The following is a 26,508-nucleotide window of genomic DNA, read 5'->3' on the forward strand; positions in this document are numbered from 1 at the left end:
ACCAAACTCCCAATTTCTTTTGTAAGTTAGTACCTCAAACTTCTGCAACCCTTTTCCTTAAAGATTTGGTACAGAATGAATGCCCTTGATTTTTCTGTCAGGGTTAGTCGATGGTCTCTTAGATTTCAGAAGCCATCCTTCCGGCTTTAACCTCTTTTTTTTTTTTTTTTTTTTTTTTTTTTTTGAGTTCTTTGGGGTAGGGCCTGAGAATGCAAATCCAAAAATCTTGAATGCCTTATGTCAGCACAAAATGGATTGGTATTAAATGCCTCTGTGAGACTGGCTAGGGCTAGGAACTTCGCAAATGATTAAATCCACTCAAAAACCGTATAAAACCAGGATTTTTAAGACTTATACCAGAGTTCTAAAGCCAGTTCTGAGAACTTCTGGCTGGCAGGACGCTGCCTTAGCCCTTTTAAATCCAAAACTGCCATCAGTGGCGGAGAAGTCGCTGCCTTTCAGAAACTAGCCCTGTAACCTAACCGGCCGGAAGGTCTACAGACTTCTGGGCTCTCTCAGGTGGTCCGAACCCTGCCTTCCTCAGCCCTGTTCTCAGCACGCGGCCCATAGGAGTGCCCTCCCAGTTCCGTCACGCGAGCGCAACTTTTCCCCTTTGCCCCGCCCCTCCCCGGGAATGTGAACTGCCAGGAACTCTCGCGCCTCTCCTCCTCCGAACGCGCAGGCGCAGGCCAGGGCCCCGCCCGTTAGGTGACCGGAGGGGCGTGTCCCAGCGCCCGTCGATGACGTGTTCTTCCAGCGCCACATCGTGAGAAAGTGTCCGTCCACTAGAGCGATTGGAAGGCGCCGGCGGAACCTGTCAAGGTGCTGTGTTCAAGGGGTGGGCTAGAGGAGAGAGATGACTGGACTGGAGGCAGCTGTGGTAGGGACAAAGAAGGCAGTGGAAGAGACAAGTGAGGGAGTAAGGGAGTAAATAATTGGGAAACCTCTCAGGTAAGAGGGGTAACGGGTGCTACAGCTGAAGGGGTTAGTGACCTGGAGCGCCGAGAGTAGGAAACGGCCTGGGGAGAAGATGAAGAAGGAAGAAGGGGAAAGGATCAGGGTATAGACAACACAATGTGGATGTGGCAGGAAGCAGGCTTACATGTTCACAAAAAGGCAATGCAGACACAGAAAAAAAGGGGATGGGAGCAAAGTCCACCAAGCTCAGAGACACAAGGAAAGGCCTCTGTCCCAAAAGTCCCATTGGCTTATAAACTCTGGGTGGTGAAAGACTAGAGGTTTAGACCAGCATTTTTGGATTCTAATGCTGGCCACTCTATACTGTTCTGGTGAATCTCTGCAAGTCAGCCATGGTTGTTTGCAAGCCATGGAGACGTCTGATTCTCTTTCTTGTTTATACAAGGTGACCTGGTTGGTGTCTAATTGTTCTTTGCTTCTCCAGCTGGCGCAAGAACTATGTCATGGATCAAGGAAGGAGAGCTGTCATTTTGGGAGCGGTTCTGTGCAAATATTATAAAGGTGAGCAATGGCCCACAGCACCATTTGGCTTTCTGGTCAATTGTGTAATCTTATATCAAAACCTGTTGTTAAAATTGAGTAATCCATGATGTTTATGGATTTGTGATAAAATTTAGTAATGGTGTCAAAGTCAGAATTGCAGGTAAGTTCCAGGTCTACCTTTCCGGAAGATCATTGCCCTAGTTCTCACATTTTCAGGAAGGCCGGGACCTCCCAATATCGATGGGTAGCATAGACCTTAACTTGAAATTTGTTTCCTTAGAAATTTGATCTGTTATTCCTAGTAGTATCCTCTGGGTCTAGATAAAATAGTTTTTCCCTGATGTGGCAATAGAGTGTAATGGTTAAGACTTGGGGCTCTGTAGGCAGAGAATGAATGGAAGTCCTGTTCTTTTTTTTTTTTTTTTTTTTTTGTCTTTTGTCCTTTTAGGGCCACACCCGCGGTATATGGAGTTTCCCAGGCAAGGGGTCTAATCGGAGCTACAGCTGCCAGCCTACACCACAGCCGCAGCAATGCTAGATCCGAGCCGCAAAATCATGGTTCCTGGTTGTATTCGTTTCCGCTGTGCCATGACGGGAACTCCCTGTTCTATCATTTATTAACCATGTGGCTTTCTATGGTCGTTTTGAGTTTTAAGGAAACTAATAAAATCAGCACAAGTTCTTAATTATTATTACGGCTGTCTTTCAACCATTTGAAGACTACAGACACTCTGTTTCCTACACTCCCCTGGGTTTTCTAGATCTTCCGTCTGCTTTTTCTCTAGGAATCACAACTGTGTTATATCCTCCGTATATGAAAAGTTTGAAATTGGAGCCAGTCAGCTTGGTTTTATTTTTCAGCCTCAGGCTCTCAAGCAGCAGTAGCAATGAATTTATGAGTCATTAAGCTTTGTATCCACACACATACTTCCACACAAATGCCAAGTGATGTCAGGCAGGCCAGCAAATGAAGAGCAACTTCTCAGGGAACCTCTGTGGTCATGTGTTGGAAAGAAGAAGCTGCATGACTTGACTGGAATTTTTTTTTTTTTCTTTTTACAGCCACACCCACAGCATATGGAAGTTCCTAGGCTAGGGTTGATTCAGAACTGCAGCTGCCAGTCTGTGCCACAGCCATAGCCACACCAGATCTGAGCCACAAATGCAACTTACCTTGCAGCTTGCAGCAATGTTGGATCCTTAACCCCCTGATTAAGGTCAGGGATCCAACCTGCATCCTCATGGATGCTAGCTGGGTACTTAAGTCACTGAGCCACAAGGACTCCTGGATTTTTTTTTTTTAACAGCTATATGTGGGGAACAGAAGTAAGAAATGTTAGAGAGGTGCAGACTATGAAGAACCCCTCCAGTGAGGGAAATAGCTCAAAGAGTGAATTTTTGTTATGACAGACAACAAAAGGCTGCCATAGCGAGATAAGTTTTATTTACCTCTAGAATGTCTTCTTTGTTTTGAAATGGCTCCTGCATGTAAATTTTCATGAAAATCCTGACTGGTTTCTCCTGTAAAGTAAGAAGACCCAATAACATTAGCCCTCCTCCCCCCAATTCCTGTGTGGCAAGACTCAGATAGAACTGAGTCCTTCTGTCTGGAGGATATCTGCTACATTTGACCACACCCATCAATGTCCTTCCTGCGTCTCCCAGTTGGAGGCTAATGATTTCAAGGTGTTGGTTAAGGGCATATGGTTAAGAGATGGACTCTGAAAGCGCATAGACCTCAGTTTGATTCCCCACTTTGTCTCTTCTTGGCCTTTGTGACTTATGCAAGTCACTTGACCTCCCTGAGCCTCAGTTTTTCTTACTAGAAATGAAAATAATAGTATTTGCTTTACATGTTTGTGTGATAAAAAATTAAGCTGAAATGTAAAAAGCCCAGCATAGTACTTGGCATGTGCCAAGTGCTCAGTAGATATGTAAATAGAAATAACTAAAAGGGCCTAACACCTGCGTATTGAGCTAAAGTATGGAATACCCAATTCCCTTCCTTGGGGCTTTTATCACATAGCTCAAGCCTATCAGCTAGGCATATTGTCTTCCTTAATCTCTGAAGAGTACATGATGTGTTTGTCTCCTTACTTCACAGGCAGGCCCAATGCCCAAACATATTGCATTTATAATGGATGGGAACCGTCGCTATGCCAGGAAATGCCAAGTGGAGCGGCAGGAGGGCCACTCACAGGGCTTCAACAAACTGGCTGAGGTGGGTGTGGGTGGCAAAACCCAAGGCGAATGGTCTGTGGGAAATTTTATTATAACTAGAAAACCCAGGCCTTAATTTGCTGTGGTTTGAGAGTGGGTTTTTTGGTTTTGTTTTGTTTGTTTGTTTTGTCTTTTTAGGGCCGTACCCACAGCATATGGAGGTTCCCAGGCTAGGGGTCTAATCAGAGCTACAGCTGCCAGCCGACACCACAGCCACAGCAATGCCAGATCCGAGCTGCATCTTCGACCTACACCACAGTTCAGGGCAACACTGGATCCTTAACTTACTGAGCAAGGCTAGGAATTGAACCCGAAACCTCATTGTTTCTAGTCAGATTCATTTCTACTGCACCACGATGGGAACTTCTGTTTGTTTTTTGTTGCACTTGTGGCATTTGGAAGTTCCCTGGCTAAGGATTGAATTTGAGCTGCAGCTGTGACCTAAACCATAGCTGTGGCAATGTCAGATCCTTAACCCACTGTGCTACAGCAGGAACTCCTGAGAGAGTTTTGGGTTTTGTTTGTTTGTTTGTTTGTTTTTTGTCTTTTTAGGGCTGAACTTGGGGCATATGGAGGTTCCCAGGCTAGGGGTGGAATTAGAGCTGCAGCTGCTGGCCTGCAACACAGCCACAGCAACTTGGGATCCTTAAACCACTGAACGAGGCCAGGGATCGAACCCAGGTCCTCATGGATACTAGTCAGGTTCATTACTGCTGAGCCACAATGGAAGCTCCTGAGAGTGTTTTTTTAAATAGCTGTTTTATGGCTTGCTAGCTGTATGTCTCATATCAACATTAACGAAAAATTAAGTGATTCAGTGAATCATCACAAAATGTTAGCCATAAGAACAAAATTGTCTCCTCTTACCACTTTAATCACAATTTATTTATTTATTTATTTATTTATTTATTTATTTATTTATTTTTGCTTTTTAAGGCCGCACCCACAGCTTACAGACGTTCCCAGGCTAGGGGTCAAATCAGAGCTGTAGCTGCTGGCCTAGGCCACAGCCACAGCAATGCAGGATCTGAGCCTCGTCTGCGACCTATACCACAGCCCATGGCAACACAGGATCCTTAACCACTGAGCGAGGCCAGGGATTGGCCTGCACCCTCATGGATGCTAGTCAGATTCATTAACCACTGAGCCATGATGGGAATTTCAACAATTTATATATTTTTTGTGCCTCATCCCAATCCTTGTAATATGTGTGAGATGACTTAACATTTAGGCAATTACATCTATAACTTTGTTTTTATTTTAATTTATTTATTTATTTTTCTTTTTTGGCCACATCACATGGAGTTCCCAGACCCAGGATCAGATCCGAGCTGCAGTCTCGACCTAAACAGCAGCTGCAGCAACACCGGATCCTTAGCCCACTGTGCTGGGCCAGGGATTGAACCTGTGTCCCAGTGCTTCCAAGTGCTGCCAATCCCATTGCCCCATAGTGGGAACTCCTATAGCTTTGATAACCTTATTTTTATTTGACATTTTGGCAAGTATTTTTCTAGGTTGATATATAGCCTTTCTAACTATACAGTTTAATGACCATAGAACATTTTATCCTGAGGATCTGACATAGTTTTCGTAGCTGCTCCACTATTATTGGACATTATAAATGGCACTAGTTTAGAATAAATTCTTGTAAATGACATTTCCAGAGCAAAATTAGGGGGTGACTACCCATCCTGAGGCTGAGGCGTATCTCAGGCCTGAACTAGGAAAACTGCTGGACAAACTAGGACATCACTCTGAGCAAGAGTCATCCGCATTCTATGCTTTTAAAATGCCTCTTGCAAATTGGGAAACATTAAATTTAACAATAACAATGAAACGTCTGTCTTAGTGAAACTAAGTTTAAAAAGACTGGAATTACAATCTCTACCCCACAGATTTCAGCTTCTTGGCATAAGAACACAGCCTGAAGCCAGAGCATTGATGGTTTTTGCCTTGAATGAGTGGCTGTGGGGTTCTCTCCATCACTCTGTGGAGGTCTGCAGGTTTGTTGATCTCAGTTTCTCTTTTGTGACCAAGAGGCAGTTTTTTTGTTAGCTTGTTTTGTTTTTTTCCCTTTTTTTTTTTTTTTTTTTCTTTTTATGGCCTCACCTACGGCATATGGAAGTTCCCAGGCTAGAGGTCGAATCAGAGCTGCGACTGCCAGCCTCTGCCATAGCCACAGCCAAGCGGGATCCAAGCCGCATCTGTGACCTATACCACAGCTCATGGCAACGCCAGATCCTTAACCCACTGAGTGAGGCCAGGGATCAGATGTGCATCCTCATGAATACTAGTCACATTCGTTTCCACTGAGCCACAACGGGAACTCCTGGTTCATTATTCTGACAGAAATTTTGATATTATCCTAGTTTTACCCAGTCTTGGGAGAAGAAAAGTCTGTCTCTCACTTCCAATGCCAAGTCAGGGCTAAGGTGTCTCCTGTTTCCCTTCCTGCTCTTCCTTAAACCCTAACTCCTTGCTTTCTCCCTTCTCAGACTCTGCGTTGGTGTTTGAACCTGGGCGTCCTAGAGGTGACGGTCTATGCGTTCAGCATTGAGAACTTCAAACGCTCCAAGAGTGAGGTCGACGGGCTAATGGATCTGGCCCGGCAGAAGTTCAGTCGGCTGATGGAAGAACAGTAAGATGGTGTCAGAGGGGAGAGCGTGTTCTTTCACCACCTCCAGCCTTACCCTAACCCTCAACTCTCTTCTCTGAGGCTATTTCGGGAACTCCAGACCCTTCTGCTATTAGACCTCTTCAGTGGCAAATATGGCAAGCTAGTTTTTCTTTTCTTTAAGGGGACATTTATTTGAGGATTTAGAGGTAGTTCACAGAATTCAAGATTATGAAGTCCTGAACAGAGCAAGAAGAAACTTGAGTGGTAGTTTTCCAACAGAGTGCCACAGAACCCCAGAATTCTGAGGAATGGGCCTGCGGAGAACCCAGAGGGAACGGGTATATGGTGCTGGTTTACATTTATCTGTTTTATATATTGGACTTCTGTTTAAGATTTGATTTGAGAAAAGAGTTGCCTGGCTCAAAGAAGTTTGGAAAACCACTGGCCTAGTTCATTTTCATCAGCTGGGAAACTAATCCTGGTGAAGAGAAGAGAAAGGCTTGCCCATAGTCACCCAGCAAGCAGTGGCAGAGCCAGGCTGGGAACCCAGATCTCCTGGCTCCTTGCCAGGGCTTTTGCAGCTCCCTCTCTGTCTGCCTCACTCAGATCATGTACCTGATGAATAGGCATTTTCATGTACTTTATCTCACTCAGCACAAGCCAATGTGGATAGTATGGCAGGTATGCTTATCACTCCAGTTATAAAGTAAAAGGAACTGAGGCTTAGAGAGGCTAAGCGGTTATGCAAGATCAGCTAGTAAGTGGTGGTACTAGGGCTTGATTCTAGATAATCTTGTTCAGATGTTGCCTTGATTTGAGTATATATGTGTCTACTGTAACTCCAGTGGGTTCTCAAAATAAGGGGATTAGATCTTGCTTTTACCCTTGAAGAAATACGCTGGGATTATAGAATGGGCAGGCTCTGGGTGCAGCCTTCAGCTCTGAATCATGGTTCTCCAGGACCTGCCAGATACCCTTGCCCCAAGTGTATTTCTTGTTCTGGAAGCTCCCATTTTCCATACGTTAGCTGTTTACTTTTTCTATAGCATTCCCAGAAAAGCTGGCTGGGTAAGAATGAATTCATGCTCACTGTGCAGAGTTTGGGAATTACTATATGGAGGCAATATAATGTTGTGATTAAAAAGACAGACCCTGGGGAGTTCCCGTCGTGGCTCAGTGGTAACCGAATCCGACTGGGAACCATGAGGTTGAGGGTTTGGTCTCTGGCCTTGCTCAGTGGGTTGAGGATCCGGCGCTGCCGTGAGCTGTGGTGTGGGTTGCAGATGCGGCTTGGATCCCGTATTGCTGTGGCTCTGGCGTAGGCTGGCGGCTACAGCTCCGATTAGACCCCTTGCCTGGGAACCTCCATGTGCTGTGGGAGAGGCCCTAGAAATGGCAAAAAGACCAAAAAAAAAAAAAAGAAAAAACAGACCCTGGGAGTTCCCTTGTGGCTGAGCACGTTGAGGTTCTGGGCTTATCACTGCTGTGGCTCTGTTCACTGCTGTGGCATGGTTTCCATCCCTGAACCAGGAGCTTCTGCATGCTGTGGGTTTGGCCACAAAAAAAAAAGGAAAAGAAAAGAAAAAAAAAAAAAAGACAGACTCTGGAACCAGACCCTAGGTTCGGTTTCTGGCTTTCAACCCACCAGCTATCTAATCTTGAGCAAATTACCTCCCTGTGTCTCGGTTTCCTCATTTGTAGAAGGGGAATTATATTAGTGTCTGCCTCACAGGTGGATGTAAGGATGGAATGCATGTAAAACACTTAGACCAATGTCTGGCACCCTAGTAAACATATAATTAATATTATATTTTCCTATTATCGTATTTCACCAGAAGATACGAAAGTAACTGGCAGTACAACTCTTGCCCTTGATGAGTTTATTCACCTGTCGAAATGGGACAGACATAGCACAGAATACATACACTGCAACTTGTTGGCAAGGACACCTGAAGTGGTGCGAGTTTGGGTTTTCAACTCAGACAGAACTGGGTTTCAGTCCTGACACAGCACTCTGTGTCTTTATGACCTTGGGCAATTCTCGTCGACTGTTCTCTCAGAGCCTCCTTTTCCTGCTGTAAAACAGGGAATGTAGTAAACTCCTTCCAGAGTTGTTGAGTGCATGCAGGGAAATGATATGTGCAAAGCAGTGCTCAAACACAGGAGAGCACTCAAAAACAGGTAGTTGGATATCATCTAAGCACCTTGCTCTCTCCAGCTCAGCAGGGGCTGTGTCCCAGCTCCCAACCCTGCCTCCTTTCCCCCGAATCAGGGAGAAGCTGCAGAAGCATGGGGTCTGTATCCGGGTCCTGGGTGATCTGCATTTGTTGCCCTTGGATCTCCAGGAGCTGATCGCACAGGCTGTACAGGCCACCAAGAACTACAACAGGTAAGTTTTCAGATTTCCCCTTAGGGACCTGTAAGAATCTTTGGCTCCATGCTAGCTTTAGGGGGACATCCTGGGCCTTCCTAGGTCTGTATGTGGTGTGAGAGGCAATGAGGAGGTGGTTTTGGATGCTTAAAGACTTCTCCAGAGTTCCCGTCGTGGAGCAGCAGAAACGAATCTGACCATGAGGTTGTGGGTTTGATCCCTGGCCTTGCTCAGTGGGTTAAGGATCGGGTGTTGCCGTGAGCTGTGGTGTAGGTCACAGACGTGGCTTGGATCCTGAGTTGCTGTGGCTGTGATGTAGGCCGGCAGCAACAGCTCCAATTGGACCCCTAGCCTGGGAATCTCCATATGCCGTGGGTGCGGCCCTAAAAAGGACAAAAAAAAGAGACAAGACTTCTCCCTCCATCTGCAGGGCAGACCAGAGATGGTTCTGCAATATCACGTTCTCTGTGTGTATACTCACACATACAGTGTCTCGTCTTCCTTCCCACCGTGTGTGCGCGTGTGTGTAAGATATATAAATATATGTGTGTGTGTGTTTGTGTGTTATTGATAGAGGATGGGGTGGGAATATAGTAGGCCTTATTCCTGTCTCTGAAGACAGATCCTTCAAGAAATACTTTTCTATCCCACTCCTTCAACCAATGGATGGGATGACCTTGGGAGGGTGCAAATACAGAGGGAACAGAGTTTAATAATCCAGACTGGAGTTCCCGTCTTGGCGAAACAGAAACAAATCCAACTAGGAACCATGAGGTTGCAGGTTCAATCCCTGGCTTCGCTCAGTGGGTTAAGGATCCGGCGTTGCCTTGAGCTGTGGTATAGGTCACAGATGCAGCTTGGATCTGGCGTTGCTGTGGCTGTGGTGTAGGCTGGCAGCTACAACTATGATTGGACCCCTAGCCTGGGAACCTCCATATGCCACGGGTACAGACCTAAAAAGCAAAAAAAAAAAAAATCCAGACTGTATTATGTGCAGCTTTGGAATATAATGTATTTGGCACTGAATTTGTTTCTTATCAAATTTCCTTCCTATTCTTTTTTTGCTTGTGCTAATATCATAGTGATTTCACACCCTCTGAAAGCTAGATGTTAGTAGAAGGGAAGAGGATTAGGATTGTGATATGGATCAGTTAGTGTTTTTCTTATTACAAAGCTAATATGTTTTTTCTAAGGAAACTTGGAAATCTCAAAAAATTCATATCTTGGCACAGTGGATTAAGGATCAAGCATTGCTGCAGCTGTGGCACAGGCCACAATTGCAAGGCAGATTTGATCCAGGGCCCGGAAACATTCTGTGGGCACGGCCAAAGAAAAAGTCATAATCTCACCTTTCAGGGATGTCCATGGTTAACATTTGGTGTGTGTTTGTTCTCCCACAGAAGGGGTACACTGCAGTCAGTGATTCCACTCCTTGGACCTTGCTCCCTTTGGTACCTTATTCTCTTCTTCCCTTCTCAGGTGTTTCCTGAATGTCTGCTTTGCATACACATCTCGTCACGAGATCAGCAATGCTGTGAGAGAGATGGCCTGGGGAGTGGAGCAAGGCCTGCTGGATCCCAGGTATCCGCAGTTGTGGAGCATGGTAACTGATAGGGAAAACAGGCATGCACAGAACCGTAAAATCCCTCCCAAGTCAGCTGCTTGGGCCAGAAGTCCAGTCATGAATGTATGTGGGAAGATTTGGCGGGGTGGTCCCCAACACTTAGCGATTGGGGATGGCTTTAAATAGCCTGCTTCAGAATTTCTTTGTGTTCACCACACACCCAGAAACCCCACAAAAATGGCATAGCATTGGCAGGACTGGCATTCAATAAAAATGATGGAAGTTCCCATTGTGGCTCAGCAGTAACGAGCCCAACTAGTATCCCTGAGGATTTGGGTTCGATCCTTGGCCTCACTCAGTGGTTTAAGAATCCTGCGTTGCCATGATCTGTGGTGTAGGTCACAGACGTGGCTCCGATCCTGCGTTGCTGTGGCTGCAGCGTGGGCTGTCAACTGCAGCTATGATTTGGCCTGGGAACTTCCATATGCCACAAGGTGTGGCCCTAAAAAGAAAAACAGAACAAAACAAGGCCTTTGGCAAGAGTTTTTCTCAGAATGATTTTTTAGGAATGTAGCTCATTGGGGGTATTGTCTTTTAGGCCTCTCGTGTTATAGTTTCATGCAAGATTCAGGTATTTTTCAAAAAGAAAGTTGTTCTCAGAGTTCCTGTTGTGGCTCAGTGGTTAATGAACCCAACTAGTAACCATGAGGTTGCGGGTTTGATTCCCTGGCCTTGCTCAGTTGGGTTAAGGATCTGGCATTGCTATGAGCTGTGGTGTAGATTGCAGACATAGTTCAGATCTGGCATGGCTGTGGCTGTGGCATAGGCCAGCGGCTACAGCTCCAGTTCAACCCCTAGCCTGGGAACTTCCATATGCTGCAGGTGCGGCCCTCAAAAAAAGACAAATACAGGAGTTCCCGTCATGGCGCAGTGGTTAACGAATCCGACTAGGAACCATGAGGTTGCGGGTTCGGTCCCTGCCCTTGCTCAGTGGGTTGGGGATCCAGCGTTGCCGTGAGCTGTGGTGTAGGTTGCAGACACACCGCGTTGCTGTGGCTCTGCGTAGGCCAGTGGCTACAGCTCCGATTCAACCCCTCGCCTGGGAACCTCCATATGCCACAGGAGCGGCCCAAAGAAATAGCAAAAAGACCACAAAAAAAAAAAAAAGACAAATACAAAAAAAAAAAAAAAAAGTTGTTCTCATTAGCAACATGGTGGAATTGTAAGAGCTGGGAGAGACTTTAGAAGCCATCTGTCTACTCGTTCCCTCTCCTGTCATTATTAGTGTAACCTTTGGTAATATTAGTAAATTAACAACAGCAGTAGTAATCCCAGGCAGTGTGTAATGCTCTGTATTTTATTAAATCATTATTTTCTTCTGTAAGAAATTTGAGCCTTTTCTCCACTTTATAGATGAGAAAATTGAGCTCACATTAAAATAACTTTCCCAGGGTCATTCTGCTAGTAAGTGCCAGAGCTGGGACTCATCAAAAGCTGTCTGATTCCAGAGTTTTTGTCTTGACCTTTATTATATAGGACCTTGGCACCTAGGAATTTTTCTGATTCCTAGTTTGATATTCTTGGGAAACTAAATTAAAAATCAAGAAGTTTCTCTGTGAGAATGAAATTAGATAAGAGAAGGAGACAGTTTTTAAGACCTTTTATGAATCCCTCTCTTCTCCAACAGCGGAGTGATTTTTCTGTGCCAGAAGGCTTACTCATTCAATCAATCATTCGACAAAGTTTTTTTTTTCCTTTTTCTGCCGCACCAGAGGCATGTGGAAGTTACCGGGCCAGGAATTGAATCTGAGTTGCATCTGCAACCTACACCACAGCTGCAGTAACATTGGATCCTTAACCTACTGCACTGGGCCAGGGACTGAACCAGCAATGCCAGGGAGATAAGCCAGATCATGAACCCACTGTGCCACAGCGGGAACTCTTTAACAAATATTTTTAAATGCTAACTAGGAGTTCCCGTCGTGGCGCAGTGGTTAACGAATCCGACTAGGAACCATGAGGTTGCGGGTTCGGTCCCTGCCCTTACCTAGTGGGTTAACGATCCGGCGTTGCCGTGAGCTGTGGTGTAGGTTGCAGATGCGGCTCGGATCCCGAGTTGCTGTGGCTCTGGCGTAGGCCGGTGGCTACAGCTCCGATTCAACCCCTAGCCTGGGAACCTCCATATGCCGCGGGAGCAGCCGAAGAAATAGCAACAACAACAACAACAACAACAACAAAAAAAAGACAAAAGACAAAAAAAAATAAAATAAAATAAATAAATGCTAACTAAAGGCCAGGTACATTGCATAGAGGATACAGTGGTAGGAATAAAAAATATATTTACTGCTTTCATGGAGCTCTGGTAAAGAAAGTAAACAATCAAGATTATACAAATTAGCATAAAATTATAATGATGATAAACACAGTAAAGGCTGTGGTGGAGTTTCTCTCGTGGTTCAGCGGTAACGAACCTGACTAGCTAGTGTCCATGAGGATGTAGCTTCCATCCCTGGCCTCACTCAAGTGAGTTAAGGATCCAGCATTGCCAAGAGCTATGGTGTAGATCGAAGACTAGGCTTGGATCCCGCGTTGCTGTGGCTGTGGTGTACAGCAGCTCTGATTCGACCCCCAGCCTGGAAACTTCCATATGCTTTTTAGTGCAGCACTAAAAAGACAAAAAAAAAAAAAAAAAAGGCATTGGTGCATAGTACAGCAAGAATTTATAAAAAGAAGAATGGACTTGGTAGGGAAGGCTTCTGCAAAGAAATGATAGTGACCTGAGAAGGAAGTAGTAGGATAAATAATAACTGGATAAAGAGGCAGTAATATGAGGAGCTTGTTGGTTGCACAAATACTGTTGGAATAATTCAGATAGAGAGTACTTTGAAGGGAGATTAGATTTTGGTGCTGATGGTAGAATAGACTGAATAGGCTACATCAGGAGCTATGAAGCAGGTCAGATGGAGAGGCCCTGATGGACTGATGGTGGGGAAAGGATATGTGATGGGTGACTCCAGGGTTTTTGACTCAGAACAGTGGACGGTGGTGCCCTTCACTGGGTGAAGAAAACTGAGAGGATACAGTTTGAGCGAAAAGGGGAGGAGTTTGGTTTGGGAACTACTGTAGGTGTTGAATATGGATGTCAGGTTGACAGTTGAGAGGAAAAGGTCGGGACTGGAGATAGGAGTGTTGTCACTGAAACAAAGAGAGGGCATGAGGAACCCAAGGAGAATCTAGAGTGAGAAGAGAGGGCCAAGGATGGTGTTTTGAGAATTCATGAGGTTTATTGGCTTGGGTAGAGGAAAATGAACTTTAAGGGGAAAAAATGAAGAACAACCAGAAAGGTAGAAAGAAAACCAGGGCTGCCAGTATTACAGAAGCCACAAAAAGAGGGTGTTTGTTGGTGCAGTTGAGGTGGGGTGTGGGCATTAGTGGGAGCAACAGTGTCAAGTGCTGTAGAGAGGTCAGTTAATATGTGGGTTGAGGAGTCCCCATCGTGGCTCAGTGGAAATGAATCTGACTAGTATCCATGAAGATTCGGGTTTGATCCCTGGGTTAAGGATCAGGCGTTGCCGTGAGCTGTGGTGTAGGTCACAGACGAAGCTCAGATCTGGCATTGCTGTGGCTGTGGAGTAGGCCAGCAGCTACAGCTCCAGTTCGACCCCTAGCCTGAGAAGCTCCATATGACTCGGATGCAGCTGCAACTAGACCAGAAAAAAGAGTGGGTTGAAAATTGGCCGTGGGAGGAAAAATTAAGACACCTGTTAAGTTGGCAGCATGGGGGCTGGGCAGAAAGATGAGATATAAGAAGGTGAAGGATATATGAGTAGATCCAAATTATTGGTAATTTTTTAATTCTTAGCTTAGGAGATGATTTCATCGTTGTTTGTTATATTCTTAGTGCTTTACAAATAGTGTTTTATATAGTTTTGGTATAAATTAAATATATTAAAAAAAATAAGGGGAATTCCCGTCGTGGCACAGCAGAAACCAAATCTGACTAGGAACCATGAGGTTGCGGGTTCGATCCCTGGCCTCGCTCAGTGGGTTAAGGATCGGTTATTGCCGTGAGCTGTGATGTAGGTCACAGACTTGGCTCAGATCTGGCGTTGCTGTGGTTCTGGTGTAGGCCAGCATCAACAGCTCCAGTTAGACACCTAGCCTGGGAACCTCCATATGCCACAAGTGCGGCCCTAAAAAGGCAAAAAGACAAAAAAATAAATAAGGGACAAAAGTTTATGCTAAAAAGAAAAAATACTCTTTAGCAAGCAGATTTAATACTTTGTCTATACCTGGGACTAGAATTCTGATCTTGCCTCTTAGTTGAGTTTTTTTATACTCACACCACTTTGCAGTAGCCACTGACCTCCTCCTTCTTGCCCAGCAAGTTTCCTCATATCCATTTTCTCTGCCCTGCATGGTTTAGTGACTTGGCTGTGTGGAGTTAGTCATGCAGACATGGCGTGGGCTGGGTACTTACCAGGGTAAGGAGGTGACGTCTCGCCCCACAGCTCAGGAAGCTTGATGTTCAGCTCAGACTGGGCTAGTCAGGGCCTGAGGCAGTAGTCTTTTTTTTTTTTTTTTTTTTTTTGTCTTTTTTTGTCTTTTTTTGCTATTTCTTGGGCCGCTCCTGTGGCATATGGAGGTTCCCAGGCTAGGGGTCCAATCGGAGCTATAGCCACCGGCCTACACCAGAGCCACAGCAACGCGGGATCCGAGCCGTGTCTGCAACCTACACCACAGCTAACAGCAACGCTGGATCCTTAACCCACTGAGCAAGGGCAGGGACCGAACCCGCAACCTCATGGTTCCTAGTCGGATTCGTTAACCACTGCGCCACAACGGGAACTCCCAGTAGCCTTTAAATTATTCGGGGTTTTTTTTTTTTTTTCCTTTTTTTTTTAAGGGCCATACCCGCAGCATACGGAAGTTCCCAGGCTAGAAAATGAATCAGAGCTGTAGCCACTGGCCTACGCCACAGCCACAGCAACACCAAATCCTAGCCACATCTGGTCACGGCAACCCCGGATCCTTAACCCACTGAGCGAGGCCAGGGATCGAACCTGCATCTTCATGGATACTAGTCTGGTTTGTTATCGCTGAGCCACAGTGGGAACTCCCAAATTACTCAGTTTCAGACATGTGTTTATAAATCCATATTTATAACAGAATCAGTGAGTTAATTACAGTCAGGCTCTACCTTTCCCATAACTAGAAATTTTCTATTTTCTCATCTCCACTATCCAACTCTTTAGTTTCCTTTTTTTTGTCTTTTGTATTTATAGGGCTGAACCTGCGGCATATGGAGATTCCCAGGCTAGGGGTCTAATCAGAGCTGTAGCTGCCAGCCTACACCACAGCCACAGCAACGCCATATCCAAGCTGAGTCTGTGACCTATGCCACACATGGCAATGCCAGATCCTTAACCCACTGAGTGAGGCCAGGTATTGAACCCCTGCAACCTCATGGTTCCTAGTTGAATTCCTAGTTTCCGCTGTGCCATAGTGGAAAATCCAACTCTTTATTTTCCTTGTTTCCAGGGTATGTATTTTCTTCTAGCAGTCATATTAATATATATATTTTTGAGTCTGGAATTAAAGGAGTTAGGTTGAGTATAAATGATAATTAATAAATTCTTGGGGAGTTCCTATTGTGGCTCAGCGGGTTGAAAACCCGACTAGTATCCATGAGGACGTGGGTTTGATTCCTGGCTTCACTCAGTGGGTTAAGGATCCAGCATTGCTGCGAGCTGTGGTGTAGGTTGCGGATGTGGCTTGGATCTGGTCTGGCTGTGGCATAGGCTGGCAGCTGCATCTCGGATTCGATCCCTCACCTGGGAACCTCCATATGCCATGAGTATGGCCCTAAAAAAAAAAAAAAAAAAAAGATTTCCCCTTTGGAGTTCCCATCGTGGCTCAGTGGTAATAAACCCAACTAATATCCATGAGGATTCAGGTTCAATCCCTGGCCTTCCTCAGTAGGTTAAGGATCTAGTGATCCCATGAGCTGTGGTGTAGGTCGAAGACATGGCTCGGATCCCGAGTTGCTGTAACTGTGGTGTAGGCCAGTAGCTACAGCTCCGATTCGACCTCTAGCTTGGAAACTTCCATATGCCACACCTGGGGCCCTAAAAAAGGAATGAGTAAATAAATAAGTTATCTTGAGTAGGTCTTTGTCCTCTTGTAGGCCTCTTTCTTCCTCTTAAACAATAGTTTTTGTTTTTGTTTTTGGTCTTTTTGCCATTTCTTGGGCCGCTCCCATGGCATATGGAGGTTCCCAGGCTAGAGGTCGAATCAGAGCTGTAGCTGCCAGCCTACGCCAGAGCCACAGCAATGCAGGATCCGAGCTGTGTCTGCAACCTACACCACGGCTCACGGCAGTGCCGGATCCTTAACCCACTGAGCAAGGGCAGGGATCGAACCCGCAACCTCATGGTTCCTAGTCGGATTTGTTAACCACTACGCCACAACGGGAACTCCGAAAACAATAGTGTTAATAGTAATTGCTAATATTTACTAAGCATTTACTCTGTGTGCAACACTTGCTAAGTATTCCACATATATTATTTCATTTAATCCTTAGAACCTTTGAGGTGAATAACTGTTTTTTTTGTCTTTGGGTTTTTTTTTTTCTCCTTCATTTTTGGCTGACCTGTGGCATATAGAGTTCCCAGGCCAGGGATCAGGTCGGAGCCCCAGTTGTGACCTGTGCCACAGCTGTGGCAGCATGGAATCCTTAACCCACTATGCTGGGCCAGAGAATAAATCTGTGACCTGTACTGCAGAGGCACGTTTTATAAGAACAGTTAACTATGGTTTTAAAAGGTTAGGTGAGGAGTTCTCTTGTGACTCAGCAGGTTAAGGATCTAGAATTGTCACTGTTGCCACTTGGGTGGCTGCTGTGGCATAGGTTCAGTCCCTAGCCCAGTAACTCCTGCATGCCCCAGGTGCACCTAAGGCCAAAAATAAAAAATGAATGAATGAATGAATCAGTCAATCAGTGAATAAAAAGGTTAGTTGACCTGCCCAAAGACACGTGAGCTACTAAGTGGAACAGCCTGGACTCCAGCTCAGATTCATCTCCCTCCAAAGCTTATGTTCTTCACCATCTTCTTTATAAAATGAATGCTAGAGAAATGTGCTCTGTTGTTATCACAGGGCACATTTCTGTGTATCTTTGTAGCTTCTAGAAACTGTCTGTCTTTCCAAATGATACTGGGAACACCCTGACAGGTTCTAACTCTCCACTGAAGGCCACTCACTGTCTTGTTGATACTTCTTGCCAGGCCTCCCTTCCCAAAGCTGTTACCATATCTCCATTATAGGTTTTTAATTTTATTTCAGGTTGGCCATTTAGTAAAATAAATAGTTTATAAGGGAAGAGTTGTTATCTTGTTGAATACTTGTACCCATATCCTTCCAGAAAATGTTCTACTTTTTAAAAAAATTATGATAATATTTAACATAAATTTTACAGTTTTAACCGTTTTTTGTTTGTTTGTTTGTTTGTTTCTTTTTAGGGCCACTCCTACAGTACATAGAAGTTCCCAGCCTAGGGGTCGAATCGGAGCTGCAGCTGCCAGCCTTTGCCATAGCCACAGCAGTGCCAAATCCGAGCCACGTCTGCGATCTACACCATAGCTCACGGCAACACTGGATCCTTTAAGCCACTGAGGGAGGCCAGGGATCAAACCCACGTTCTCATGGATATTAGTTGGTTTCCCCTGAGCAACAACAGAAATTCCCTATTTTACGCATTTTATTTATTTATTTATTTTTATTTTTTTTGCTTTTTAGGGCAGCACCCGCAGCATATGGAGGTTCCCAGGCTAGGGGTCAAATAGGAGCTGCAGCTGCCGGCCTCCATCACAGCCACAGCGACTTGAGATCTGAGCCATGTCTTTGACCTATACCACAACTCGCAACAATGCCGAAACGTCAACCCATTGAGTGAGGCCAGGGATTGAACCCACAACCTCATGGTTCCTAGTTAGATTTGTTTCCGATGCACCATGACAGGATCTCCCTTAACCATTTTTAAGTATATAATTAAGTGGCATAAAATACCTTCACAATGTTGTGTAGTCATTACCACTGTGTATTTCCAAACTTTTTCATTATCCCACATAGAAATAATTCTTTAAAAAAGAATACAACCTCCCCCAATACATACACTTTTTTTTTTTTTTTTTTTTTTTTTTTTGGTCTTTTGTCTTTTCTTGAGCCACTCCCACAGCATATGGAGGTTCCCAGGCTAGGGATCTAATGGGACCTGTAGCCACTGGCCTATGCCACAGCCACAGCAAAGTGGTATCCGAGCCACATCTTTGACCCACACCACAGCTCACGACAACCCCGAATCCTTAACCCACTGAGCAAGGCCAGGGATCAAACCCGCCACCTCATGGTTCCTAGTTGGATTGTTTCTGCTGCGCCACGACGCAAACTCCTTTTTTTTGTCTTTCTGTTTTTTGTATTTGTTTCTGAGATCTTTTTTCAGTGGTTCGTTCATTCATTTATCCATACAATTATTGAGTCTATTGAGGACCTGGAAGGTCCTGTGCTGGAAGACCAGGATAAGGGCTTGCTCTCAAGCTGCTCACAGTCTGGTTCGTGCAAGCTAATAAGTAATCCATGGTGCCATGCTCCACATTAATGGATGTGCCATGTAGGGTACAGAGCTGGTGCTGACAGAAGTGGTGATTGGCTGTGGTTGGGATTTCAGCCGGAGTCATCTTTTTAAAACCCAATTCTGGGAGTTCCTGTCGTGGCTCAGTGGTTAACGAATCCGACTAGGAACCATGAGGTTGCAGGTTCGATCCCTGGCCTTGCTCAGTGGGTTAAGGATCCGGCATTGACATGAGCCGTGGTATAGGTCTCAGACACGGCTCTGATCCAGCGTTGCTGTGGCTCTGGCGTAGGCTGGCAGCTACAGCTCCAATTAGAATTAGACCCCTAGCCTGGGAACCTCCATATGCCACAGAAGTGGCCCTAGAAATGGCAAAAAGACAAAAAAGACAAAAAAAAAAAAAAAGGTCTCTATAATAGGAATTCTTGTGTAGCTCAGCAGGTTAAGGATCCAGTTGTCACTGTTGTGGCTTAGGTTGCTGCTGTGGCACAGGTTTGACCTCTGGCCCAGAAACCTCTGCATGCCATGGGTATGTCCAAAAAGAAAAGAAAAAATGTTCTCTATAATAAATTTGAATAATACAGAAGTACATAAAGTAAGAAGAGTTCGTCTTTCCTTCTTATCCAACCTTTCAGAAGTAATCACTGTTAATAGTATAGTGTGTGCCTTTTTAGATTTTGTTCTTTGTTTATATATACATGTATTCACCTGTATGAGTGTTTGAGTGTGTGTGTGTTTTCCATGCTATTTTTTTCTGAAACGGCTTTTTTTCATTTAATATTGCATCTTAGACATCTTTCCAAATCAGTACATTTAGATTTGTCTTTATTAAAAATAGTTGCATAGTGTCTCATCACATTGCAGGGTCCTAGGGTGTATGCATTTTATTATTTATTTATTTATTAGGGTCGCATCTGCGGCATATGGAGGTTCCCAGTCTAGGGGTCGAATTGGAGCTATAGCTGCCAGCCTACACCACAGCCACAGCAAAGCCAGATCTGAGCTATGTCTGCGACCTACACCACAGCTCATGGCAATGCTGGATCCTTAACCCACTGAGCAAGGCCAGGGATTGAATCTGCGTCCTCATAGATGCTAGTCAGGTTCGTTTCCACTGAAGCACAGCGGGAACTCCAGGTGTACACATTTTAAAAATCAAGATGCTTTAAGTGAAGGACAAACATTCTAGTGGGTGCATCTGGTTTTAGACCTGCAACTAAAGGACTCTGGGCAAATTATTTACCTTCTCGAACCTCAGTTTCCTTATTTATAACGTTAAGATAGAAATACCTTATGTAGTTATGAGGATTAAAACGATTCATTAATTTATCAAACATTTTTTGTGGTTCTTCCCTCAGGCAGTATTAACTAATGTATTTGATGGTGTTCTATAAACTGAAAACGTAAGGAACGTAAGGACGTTCACCATGAGAAAAATCTAGAAAGAGATGTGTGCTTATCTTTGTCTCTTCCCCACTCACCTTAGTGATGTCTCTGAGTCTCTGCTCGATAAGTGCCTCTATACCAACCACTCTCCTCATCCTGACATCTTGATACGGACTTCTGGGGAAGTGAGGCTCAGCGACTTCCTTCTGTGGCAGGTAGGTCATTTCCAACCACTGTTCCCTTTGTGTAAAAACTGAAAACGGTGACTGCATCCACAAAACAGATTGGAGGGGGAGCTGAAATCCAGAGAAATGTCTCTAGGCTGTGCCTAGAATGTTTGCTATCCCTTCCTCATCTGTTCCTGGCTTTGTGAGCCCGTGTGCTTCTTGCTCTCTAAAGTGCCCAGAGGGGAAATCAGGGCTATCCACCTGTGGTGAAAGCTTTACCTATGCCTCTGTTCAAGGAACTGGACTTCTGCCTTTTGTCCCTGAGCATAAGCTCCTGCCCTGGTAACCTGCCAGGTAACCTGTCACCTCTGAGCTAGAGCCTTGCTTTACAGTTACTAATTTCTCTCCTTCAAGATAAAGGGCTGCATCTACACAAGCACAGTCCGCATACGGTACCAATTATATGCAGATGCTTTCTTCGGGGCCTGCCATTGCCTCTCAGCTCAGTTATCACAGTTTAGGTAGTTCTCTAAAAGCTTATATCCAAATAAGTTTGTCTTCTTGAATATCTCCATCATCTGGATATCACTTGACTGGGAGAAATCTTGTTTAGGGAGAGCTTGGACAGAGGGAGACTCAGCTTAGAAGTAATTCACATGATAAAGTTCCAGAAATTGTGGGAGTTCCCATTGTGGTGCAGCAGAAATGAATCCAACTAATATCCATGAGGATGTGAGTTCAATCCCTGGCCTTGCTCAGTGGGTCGGGGATCTGGCGTTGCCATGAGCTGTAGTGTAGGTACAGACTTGGCTCAGATCCCACACTGCTTTGACCAGTAGCCTGGGAACTTCCATATGCCTCGGATGGGCCCTTAAAAAGCAAAAAAAAGAAAAAAGGAAGTCTAAGTGAACAAAATTTAACTACTAGAGATACTTTCAGAAGTTCCCAATTGTGGCTCAGTGGTTAACGAATCTGACTAGCATCCATGAGGATGCAGGTTTAATCCCTGCCTTGCTCAGTGTGTTAAGGATCTGGCATTGCTGTGAGCTGTGGTGTAGGTCGCAGATGTGACTCAGATCCCAAGTTGCTGTGGCTGTGGTGTAGGCCAGGAGCTACAGCTCTGATTCAGCCCCTAGCCTGGGAACCTCCATATGCCGCGAGTCTGGCCCTAAAAAACAAAAATAAAAAAAAATTTTAAAATAAAGATACTTGGGGGAAAAACTGTAATTGTAATGTATACATGTAAGGATAACCTGACCCCCTTGCTGTACAGTGGGAAAATTAAAAAAAAATTAAATTAAAAAAAATAAAAAACTAAAGATACTTTCGGTCTTTGGCTACTATGTTGTATTTTGAAAGACATATAATATGCAGCTTATGGTTCTGTGTCTCATGCTGCTAGTCAGATTATATCTGGAGAGTTTTCTTCTGGCCACTGAGTTTTAAGAAACTGTGCTGGTAAACTAGAGGACTTAACAGAAGAGGCCAACCTGAATGGCAAGGAACCTGAAACTCATATCCTAAAACGAATAAGTGAAGGGTAATGGTCTGGAAAAGAGAAGCATGGTGACAGTTCATTCCCTTGGAAAAAAATGTTGAGATCCTCCTTTATGCTGAGAATATGGCAGTGACCACGTTAGCAGTGACCAGTCCCTACTGTCTTAAAACTTATAGTTTGTTGGCAAAGACAAATTGAACAAGGTATTACAACCTTGGGAACAGATAATAGGCAGCTCTAATCTAGCTTTCAAATATTTAAAAGAATGTCATTTTGAGGAAGAAATAAAGTTGTTTGAGAGCAAAACCTGAGACTTCGGTAGAGAAGGTGACATTGGTTTAGCATAACAAGCTATCTGACAATTAAAGTTTTCCCCCTTAAGGCACTGAATTCCTTACCATTAAAGATATCAAGCAGTGACAGGAATGTTTCAGAAGGGCATCTTATACCTGATTATGATTAAAAATCCACCTAGCTCTGTGCTCTGCTTTATGTATGGTATTGTGTTAAATTTTCACAGCACCTTAAAAACTGTTTTGTTTTGTTTTTATTCTTTTTAGGGCTGCACCTGTGGCATATGGAAGTTCCCAGATTAGGGGTCAAATCAGAGCTGCAGCTGCCAACATACACAACAGTCCAAGCTGCATCTGCAACCTATGGCACAGCTTATGGCAACGCCAGATCCTTAACCCACTGCGCAAGGCCAGGGATCGAACCCACATCCTCAAGGACACTGTGTCAAGTTCTTAACCCACTGAACCACAATGGAAACTCCAAAAACTAGGTATTTTTATTGCCCAATTTTTTAGTTGAGGACACTGAGGCCCAGAGAGGTTAAGTAACTTGCCTTGGATCAAATAGATGATAAAAGGTGGAGCCAGAACTCAAAGCTGGGAAGTCTGGCCCCAGAGCCCATTGTGCCATACTCTGCTACTTAAAAATAACAATGGCAGCTACCATTTGTTCATTGCTAACTTTTATCTGGCACTGTGTCTCCCAGATGACCTCTAAGGGCCATTAGCCAATAACATAATCCAGATGTTATTTCATAGTCCTAAAATTGGCTCTTAGAAGAATCCTGGTGGAAATATTGATCTAGTCTCGCTTTAGTTCCATCTTGCCACAGGCAAGTGATCTTAACTGCCTCAGATGACCCTCCCCCTATTAGTGCATAAGGGCTGGTAGCAGCAGCTGCAACTCAGGATGCCTGTGCCACCTCATCTCTGGGTGTGATCAGTTTGCTTCTCCTTTGGAGCCTGACCAGGAAAATGTTCTGGTAACATATTACTAAATCATACTGTCTCCCTTCCCCACCTTTCCCAGACCTCCCACTCCTGCTTGGTGTTCCAGCCCGTTCTGTGGCCAGAATACACGTTTTGGAACCTCTGTGAGGCCATCTTGCAGTTCCAGATGAACCATAGCATGCTTCAGGTAAGAGCTTGGGACTGGCCTGACTGGATGAGATGGAAGGAAAGGTTAGCATTGACTGACCACCTACTACCAAATATGCCAAGCACTTGCTAATCTAATGGGCATGTTAATGGTAATGATGACAGTGGCTACCGTTTACTGAGTGTTGACTGTGTGTCCGACTCTGAACAGTTTATATGCACTATCTAATTTAATGTTCCCAAGAACCTAATGAAGCAGGAATTATTAGCCCCATTCGTGCAAATGAGCAAATCAAAATTATTTAGTTAAGGGCATTTAACAAATAAAAGAACTGGGATTCAAGTTACAAGTCTTCAATCTCTTTACTATGGAAACCTAGGAAAGGCTTCTCAGAGAGATTGGCCATTATTCTCTAAAGGAATTAGCCTAATAAGATTGTAGAAATGGAAGTATACAAAATCCAAGACTCCAAAATAGCACTGTCTTTCTGTTGTATAAAACTATGTTCTGGAGTTCCCATCGTGGCTCAGTGGTTAACGAATCCAACTAGGAACCATGAGGTTGTGGGTTTGATCCCTGGCCTCGCTCAGTGGGTTAAGGATCCGGTGTGGTATAGGTTGGTATAGGTTAAGCTGTGGTATAGGTTGCAGACGCGGCTCGGATCCCATGTTGTTGTGTCTCTGGTGTAGGCCGACAGCTAGAGCTCCAATTAGACCCCTAGCCTGGGAACCTCCATATGTCTCGGGTGTGCCCCTAGAAAAGACCAAAAAAACCTATGTTCTGCCAAGACTTGACATTCTGTTTTTAGGTGTTTTATTTGTTTGTTTTTGTTTTTTCCTTTTTCAGGGCTGCACATGTGGTATATGGAGGTGCCCAGGCTAGGGGTTGAACCGGAGCTGTAGCCACTGGCCTACCCCAGAGCCATGCCAGATACGAGCCACTTCTGCGACCTATACCACAGCTCACGGCAACACGGGATCCTTAACTCACTGAGCGAGGCCAGGGATCGAACCCGCATCCTCATGGTTCCTAGTCGGATTCATTTTTGCTGAGCCACGTCGGGAACTCCCTGCTTTTAGTTTTGATCACCAGATCTTGAAACAGTTTCATTAGGAGTCAGTCACCTGTGTCTGATTAGGACTCTTAATAACAATGGCAGTGTGTGGTGGTGGCACTAACATATTGAGGGTCTGCTAAGACTCTTCGGTGTTTTCATATAAGTTTTCTTATTTAACCCTTCCAACAATCCAGCAGGTTTGGTGTCCTCATTTTTCAGATATGGAAAGGGCAGAGTTACTGTCCCAAGGCCACAGAATTTTTTTTTTCCATTTTTAAAAATTTTTATTTTTATTTATTTTTTATTTTTTTTATTACTCAAATGAATTTATCACATCTAAGGCCACAGAATTTTAAATCCTAAGCTGCTGCTGCTTTTGAGTCTGGAGAGATAATGACCAGGAGGAAATAATGATGTAACTCAGGGCTTCCCAGTCCTCTTGGCATTAGGGACTCCCTAGGGAATTTGCTGAAAGCCGTAGACCATCTCCTTAGAAAAAATGTGAAGCTCACTCTAAAACATGGCATTTTGCATAGAATTGCACTAATCACTGAAACAAACTACTTCTGGGGGTTCACATGATTCCTGGAATCTTTCCATGACTCTGAAGTCCAGAACTCCTGGAATAAGTTGATCAAATCATGATGGTTTGGTCATGTGCTTGATCATTTAGTCTCAGACTATGAGGAAATTGTAAGAGGAAGTTGAGTTCAAGTGAAAAGAAAAACGGCAACATCTCAATTATCCACCATCAGTGAGGAACAAATATCAGATTTTTCCACCTGACCAAATCTCCCTTTAAGAACTAAAACTTTCTTTTTTCTTTTTTTTCCCTATGGCATATGGAAGTTCCTGGGCTAGGGGTCACGTTGGAGCAGCAGCTGCAGGCCTGTGCCACATCACAGCAACACCAGATCTGAGCCACATCTGTGACCTGTGCTGCAGCTCGCAGCAATATCAAATCCTTTAACCCACTGAGTGAGGCCAGGAATCAAACCCTCATCCTCATGGACAATATGTTGGGTTCTTAACCCACTGAGCCACAACAGGAACTCCAAGCACTAAAACTTTTTTTATCCTTTTTTGATAGAAAACTTTCTGGAACATGTCTTAGGCATAATTCATTGACACCTACTGTATGCCAGGCATTTGGTAGTAATGATGATCGGAATACTCATGTTCTAAAGATGCCGATGACGGTAATAGTAACTACCGTTTTGATGTATTGCACCATATAGGACGGCCTTGAAGAGTGGAATTCTTTCTCTAAGCTAGATGTTCCCTAAATACTTGGCTTTGGGATTTCTTATCTGTTTTTCTCTTGTCTTCCCTCTCAGTCCCTCCCATGGTCCATGGCTAATTTTGACAGTATCCCTTCTTCCCTTATCTTCCTGTTTACATTTTTAAAATCAGCTACAGGCAAAGAAACCAGTCAGTCAAGCTTGTTAGAATTGTATCTGTAAAATGACAACGAACTGGCCTTATAAAAAGCCCAGAGGATCTTGGTGCATGAGCTTTGGTATATGGATATTCTTGTCTCTAATTTGGCTGCTCAGAGGCCTTTTAGGAATTTGTTTTCTCAGATACTTTCCCACATGGCTTTCAGAGGAATTACCTCAAATTTCACTCATTCCACAAATATCTATTACTGAGTACCTGGTCTTGGGACAGGCACTCTGTTAGCATTAGGCACAAGGGATTCAAGCAGTTAGTTGGCCAGACAGGATCCCTACCTTCAAGAAACTTATTCTTTTACTTGAGGAGTCAGATAACAAACAAGTAAACTGGGAGTTCCTGTTGTGGCTCAGCAGTTTAGAACCCAACTAGTATCCACGAGGATGCAGGTTAGATCCCTGACCTTGCTCAGTGGGTTAAGGATCCAGCATTGCCGAGAGCTGTGGCATAGGTCACAGATGTGGCTTGGATCTGGCATTGCTGCGGCTGTGGCCTAGGCTGGCAACTGAAGCTCAAATTCAACCCTAGCCTGGGAACTTTCATATGCCACAGTAAAGTAAAAAAACAAAAAAACAGTTTCATTTGGTACCTAAGAATCATAATTTCAAACATTTATTGAGCTCTTACCACGTCAGGCATCTTTTACATAGATTCTATGTTGTGCTACAAGGTAGATACTATTATTTATGGC

The 26,508-nt window shown here is 44.4% G+C and overlaps 1 protein-coding gene across 1 annotated transcript in view; it reads left to right on the forward strand.

Annotated features, from left to right (window-relative positions):
• Window positions 781-26,508, forward strand: part of DHDDS (dehydrodolichyl diphosphate synthase subunit) — a gene marked incomplete at its 5' end in the record, with an annotated part of 31,840 nt that continues 6,112 nt past the window's right edge. Inside the window, 8 exon segments of the mRNA NM_001244123.1 lie at window positions 781-822; window positions 1,403-1,479; window positions 3,566-3,682; window positions 6,177-6,319; window positions 8,571-8,687; window positions 10,149-10,250; window positions 20,349-20,463; window positions 23,237-23,344. Coding sequence (NP_001231052.1) covers window positions 1,417-1,479; window positions 3,566-3,682; window positions 6,177-6,319; window positions 8,571-8,687; window positions 10,149-10,250; window positions 20,349-20,463; window positions 23,237-23,344 — 765 coding nt within the window.

Source organism: Sus scrofa, chromosome 6 (genome assembly GCF_000003025.6).
Source record: "Sus scrofa isolate TJ Tabasco breed Duroc chromosome 6, Sscrofa11.1, whole genome shotgun sequence".
Lineage (NCBI taxonomy): Eukaryota > Metazoa > Chordata > Mammalia > Artiodactyla > Suidae > Sus > Sus scrofa.